Source organism: Octodon degus, unplaced genomic scaffold (genome assembly GCF_000260255.1).
Source record: "Octodon degus isolate 3935 unplaced genomic scaffold, OctDeg1.0 scaffold00019, whole genome shotgun sequence".
In the NCBI taxonomy this organism is placed as follows: domain Eukaryota; kingdom Metazoa; phylum Chordata; class Mammalia; order Rodentia; family Octodontidae; genus Octodon; species Octodon degus.
In genome coordinates, this window is record NW_004524595.1 from 8,413,244 (window position 1) to 8,419,525 (window position 6,282).

Here is a 6,282-nt window from a genome sequence, read left to right on the forward strand (position 1 = left end):
GAACACATTTCTCTGTGGCTCCATAATCTTCTTGATGAGAAAATTTGGAGCACTACTGAGTTACATGTTGTTACAGTACAGGTTCTCCTATGTCCTGAGTCTTCACTGACCTTGAAAGGCCAGGGCCAAAATGTTGGCTAATCATGTGCATATTTTTAAATGAACCAACAATAACTACTTCCAGGGCTGGGAGTACATGGTCCCATCCCCTACACTGAAAAAACAACCTTACATTATATTACTAAACTGCTGTAATAGTCCACCTTAATTCTCTATATCTCTGGCAAATACCTGGGGAAAACACAAAAAGCAAAGATCTTGCGATGCTTACTGAAGACAACGGGTTAAATTTGGAATTACAAAGAGGTGGGCCTAGGGCCAGCCAGAGAGCTCAGTGGATTGAAGCACCTGTTTAGGCAGACATAGGGATCAGGGTGAAACTGAGACTGGGCGTGGTGTTGCACGCCTGTAATCCCAGTGCTTGGGAGGATGAAAACAGGGGGATCACTAGGAGTCCGATCTGTGTAGTGAGATTCTGTAGATCCTGTACCAAATACATTAAAAAAAAGAAGTGGGCCTAAATTCTCAAACAAGTTCAAACAAAACCATTTTCAAAATAAGAAACCAAAGCATTGTTTTGCAAAGCCACACAGACATTAATCTCAGTCCCTGCCTCTGACAGCTTGGTGGCTCTTGGCCACCCAACCTGATTCTTGCTTGCTTGTTCTCTGCCCTGGAGATGAGAAAGCTCCAGTCATTCCTCTGTCCCTGTGGGCAGCTGGGACTCCAGAACATCCCAGTCCTGGCCACTGAGACCCTAAGGGAAGTTGGCAAGGGGTTCTGGGACTCTGTTTCCTGATCAAAGAACAGGATAGAGGGTCCCTGGTCTGTTCCTCACCCTTTCTTTCTGTTTGCGGTGCAGACCCAGAGCTGCAAGTACCATCAACCAAATGTGAGTCACGGGATGAACTGAAAATACCGAGGACAGCTGGATGGAACAGAAAAGAAATTGACTTTAAGAAAATCAACTTAAAAAAGAAAATGAACTAATACCATTTTACTTGTGTGCTTTAAATAATATTCAAAATTATCTTGCTTTGTTTTATCAGCTCCTCTGAACGAAGTTACTTTTTCTATAATTCTTTGCTGGAGAGGTTCTGCAACATTTTTCACCCATTTTTTATATAATATCTCTTTTCTTCTCTTCTTAAAAATATCCAAATGCTGTAGGTATGCATCCAGTCTCTAATGAAGTGATACAAAGAAAGCAAAGTATTAAGAAAATTTCCTTACCTCATCAGACCCAAAAGCTACAACTCTTGTTGCATAGGTCCTGCTTTACCTTGGTCTTAGCCATCCAGCAGAAAGGTATAAAAACAAAGCATAAGAAGTAAAGCCATGCTGTTATGTTGAGCTCTAGGGGACTCAGGTCAACAATTTCTGACATTACCAGTCAAGCAGAAGACCCAATACTATTATGGGCTACTGGACTCTGAGAATATTTTACTGAGTTTACACACCTATAATATTCAAATAACGGAACTCAAAAAAAAGGGGATACAGATGAATGTCCACTTTGTATCTGTGTATTCAAAGTGGTTAGGATAGATATATAGTTACATTCTCTTAATGAATAGAGGGATTTGTTCTAATGGTGTTTGTAAATAGGATATCATGTCCGCATCTTGTACAGCAATTAACCACTAGGAAGAATGTATGCAATGTGTTAATTATTGAAACTGTCCTACCAGTTTGATTTGAAACTGTCTCATTGCTATTTGTTTATCAGTAAAATTATGGGGAAAAAAAGAAATTAAAAAGGAAAAAGAAAAAAAGAAAATTTCCCTAAAAGGCAGCCTTTAAGAGACAGGGAAAGTGTTCAGCCAAATATACTATGATTTATGCATATGCCAATATACCGAAATGATTATCATTATTCTATATCACTACTGTGCACCAATATAAAAAATAAGAAATTTTCCACTCATTGTCTCTGACTAGCGAGGATGGGGGATGACTCGTTCCCACACTTTTGCTCTCAGCCATATTCAGCTGCAAAATTCAGCATACAGAATAAATTGCAAAGACAGCACTTGACAGCACAGTGAGAAGTCCTAGAGAGTTGACAGCACACGTGTCTTCAAATGAAATTGCATCAACTCAGGAACCAGACCAAACAGTTCCTAGTAAATCATCACTTCCTTTTAAGGATTTCAAGGCAGGCCTGGTCTCCTGTTTCGTCTACAGCTACAACAGTAAGGCAGAAAGAGCTCCAGACTTACGTGGATGCCTTTCTGACCTACGAAAAGAAGGCTAATCTCACTATTGCTTTTCCCATGAGAATGTGTGTGCCCTTCCTTTATTTTTTTTTTATTTTTATTTTATTTTTATTTTTATTTTTTTATTTTTTAGTTTTTGGTTTTTTGACCCTTTATAAACTGCAAATCACTACAAATGCCAAAGTATTACTATAACATCAAACTCCTCTCCTATTTACTAAAATTTAAATGTAGTAATCTCAGGGGCTGGAGAGCTGGCTCAGTGGTCTAAAGCACCTACTTGGAACAAGCTCGGCAAAGCACAGGGACCGCGGTTCGATCCTCCAGCACCACATGCCAGCCAGCCGCGCCCCCTGGTGGGCTGAGCTGGCCACACACACACAATAAATAAATGTTAAAAAAAAAAATTAAATAAAATAAAAATAAATGTAGTAATCTCATAGTGACCATCAGTTACTGATTGGTCTTTGTCCTTAAGTATGATTTATTTCTGGTGGGCTGAAATAGCCCCATTGCAATGTGAGATCACAGGTGAAAGAAGAAAGTTGTACTAGGAAAGAACTTCTACTTTTCATGCTAGACCAAGAGGGTCTCTTGGACACAGTGCTAGGGCTCAGATATAGAAATAGACTTTAGGCCTGATGCGGTGGTGCACGCCTATAATCCCAGCACTCAGGGAGGCTGAAGCAAAAGAATCACTGCGCGCTCAAGGCCGTCCTGAGCTACAAAGTGAGTTGAAGTCCAGCCTGAACTACACAGTGAGACCCTGTCCCATACCCAAATAAAACTGGACCTTAAATATCCTTCAGAGGCCCCTGTGTTGGCCTCCAGGTGATGGTGCTACCTGGAGGTGGTGGTCACTTTAACAGGTAGGGCCTAATGGAACTGGGGAGGTCACTGGAGTTGTGCCCCAAAGGGAAGAGGGAATCTTCTCACCCCAGCATGGGTTGAGAAGCATCACCCCACCACTCTTGAGGGGGGAATGAGGCCACACGACCATAGACTGAAACTTGAGCCAAAATTAGCCTCTGGGGTCTGGAGACTTAGCTCAGGTAGAATGCTCGCTTAGTAAGCTGGAAACCCTGGGTTCAGTACTGGGCACCAAAACCAAAAAATAAACCTCAACTAAAGAGCAAAAAACACAAAATGAGCCTCTGCTCTTCTGAAGTTGTTTGTCTGAGCCAGGCCTGGTGGCGTGTGCTCCTGTAAACCTAGCACCCTGAAAGGCTGAGGCTGGAGAGTTGAATATTTGAGCCCAACCTGGCAATTTAGCAAGACACTGTGCCAAAAGTAAAAATTTAAAAGGGGCTAGGGATGTAGCTACAAGGTCCTGAGATCCAGCCCCAGTACTGAAAGAAAAAAAGATTGTCTCAAGCATTTGTCAGAGCTACAGAAAGCAAGCACACACAGGGACGTCCACTCCCAGCAAAGCTGCCTGTCACTCTTGCTCCCCAGAGTGGACACATGAAGAACGCAGTCTGGAGCCAACTCTTACCTTTACCACATGGTTTTCTCTGAATAATATCATGTGCACAGCTTGGTCAATGTCTTCTCTAGCTAATACCTAAAATCACAGATCGAATGTTAGGATACCAATCCTGAAGAATCAAATCAGAATGACCCATCTCAGTGCATGTTACCAATAGTTTATGTAAATCTAATGTCTATCTCACAGCATATAATGTAGTTTTTTCTTTTAATAGACATTATCAAAAACCATTCCCACCCCCCAGCTTGCCCTGCCAGCCCTGTCCCTGGTACACGCTGAGACTAGGTGTCATTTGTGGAACTGAGCTACAGCTATTTCTTTGAAATTCACCCTGTAGACTCAGGTGGAATCATGACTCATAAGGTGGAAAACAAGTCCATTTGTAGGGTGTGCTGATGGAAATATTCTGCTGCTGAACACAAAAGAATAACTGAAAGACTACTACTGTATACCTCTTATTCTCCTCTGTTTAATTGTTTGCCCTATTTGGCGGGTTCTTTCCATTCTCATTCATGGGCTGTGATCAATTTGCTCCCTCTCTAGAACATCATTTAGTAGTCTGTGTAGGCTTGGCTTTCAAATACATAAAATTAAAACAAAACAAAACAAAGCTAGTACCTAGAATAAGATCTACTATTACTTAAAACAATGATCTCATTGAAAATTGATACAGGTTCTGAGACCTTGTTTTTCACTTTCTTCCCATCAGTGTCTCTTTTAATATCATTACATGAAAACTCTTTTGAGGCGGTTGGGAACAGGGTCTCTTTATGTAGCCCAGGCTGGCCTCAAGCTCACCATAATCCTCCTGCCTCCGCCTTTCCAGTGTGGAATTACAAGTACACATCACTATACTTGGTGTGAAATCCAAAATGATACTCAAATAGTTGAGTTTCAAAATATTCTTTGCAATATAACCAGAATGTCACTTTAAAGATAATTTAGACTTATTTTGAGACAGCAACTAAAGAAGTCTATAAAGCAAAAAGTATGTTTCCCTGAAACCAAACTATAGTTAGAATCAACCACTGTACTTATACAGGTAAAAGAACACAAGTTGCTAAGTATCTTCCGTAATCATTTCTTTTAGCCACCCAATGAAGTGTAGGAGCAAACCTCGGATACAGTCTTAGCTGTGTGTCAGATTTTTCAAGAAAGAAACCGTTTTTAGAAACTGGTTTTTGTCTGAGGCAGGACGACTGCAGCGAGCTTGCAGCTACATAGAGTTTAGGGTCAGCCTGAACGACAGACACAGCTAGATCCTGTCTCAGAGAAGCCAAGAGACCGTTTCTGTCCCTGCTGGCCCCTTCCCCGAAGTTTTACAGTAAAGAAAACGTTCATGAACTGTGTGGCCATGAAAGCAGTCTCACTACACCTATTTCCAGCACAGCAAAAAAGGATGAAATAAAGAAAATTTCCGAAAGCTTTTCTTTGCCCATCACAGGGCCCCACCAAACTCGCTGGGGAGCAACGGCCAGCGGCCCCAGGGGACCCAAGGGATACCAGTCCGCAGCCAGACCCGGCCCCACCCCACCCCCACCCGAGCGGCCTCACCTCCATGCGGGACGCGGACGCGGGGCCCGGCCAGGCCTTCATCTTATCCGGGCCGGAGCATTGGCAGCAGCTGGAGGCCCTCGCTGCAGTCATGGCGAGAGAAGAGCCGCGCGAGGGAGAGAAACTGAGGCACCGGCGGGGTCGGGTGGGGGTGGGGAGCGGTCCGCGTGCGCTGTGGCTGCTGTCGCGTGGGCAATTTGGTTTTATTGTTTTGTTTAGGACTTTGGGCAGGCAAAAGAGAAGTGTATTCCTCCTAATAACTTGAAGTCTAGGAATTTGTGATGCCCTCTGCTTTGCTCTCATTGTCAAGGACTGTTTTTTGCTGTTCTGGGTGTGTTCTGCTTCCATTTCTATTTTAGGATTGTTTTCTCTAGTTCTGCGAAGAATGCACAAACAATGGGTTGGTTTTTGTTTTGCTTTAAACAATTTATTTAACTGAAATGGACTTCTATTTGTTTAACTGAAGTGACTTCCATTTATCTTGATACATCTTTTCTCCATAGTGATGCAGGCTCTTCAAGCCAATATAAATATTTCATAAATATTTGTACATTTGAGCATACACCTGCACAATACCTCAGCAATATCTTTCAGCAAGAAAAACACTAAAGAGTAAAGACTAGACATAATTACTAGGAACAATGGAAATCTACTCCCAGTATTTCTGAAGCAAAAAGACATCACACATCTGTTCAACTAAGAAAACCATCCTTACAACACAGGATGATTTTTTATTTTCAAGTAGGACCTAGAACATTTAGCTGCCAATTTAGGTGCTGAGCATAGGTGCCGAGTGGCAGAGCTCCATCCCCAGCTTAGTCCATGAATTCACAGGAAATAGGTTCCAACCATTCAGGCTCCTTCCCATTGGTTCTCACAAAGAATGCTTCTCTGGGTGGGGCAGGCTGGTGCTTCAGTTGAACCCAGGTACCTTTCTCTTTGGCTTCCTTCTTTTTCTGA

At 42.4% G+C, this 6,282-nt stretch overlaps 1 protein-coding gene across 1 annotated transcript in view; it reads right to left on the reverse strand.

Annotated features, from left to right (window-relative positions):
• LOC101577244 (protein FAM228A) overlaps window positions 1–5,403 on the reverse strand; it is a 55,675-nt gene extending 50,272 nt beyond the window's left edge. The window contains 3 exon segments of the mRNA XM_023710867.1: window positions 1,054–1,245; window positions 3,775–3,843; window positions 5,323–5,403. Of these exon segments, the coding sequence (XP_023566635.1) occupies window positions 1,054–1,245; window positions 3,775–3,843; window positions 5,323–5,364 (303 nt within the window). The 5' untranslated portion in view covers window positions 5,365–5,403.
• Between the last annotated feature and the right edge of the window lie 879 nt (window positions 5,404–6,282).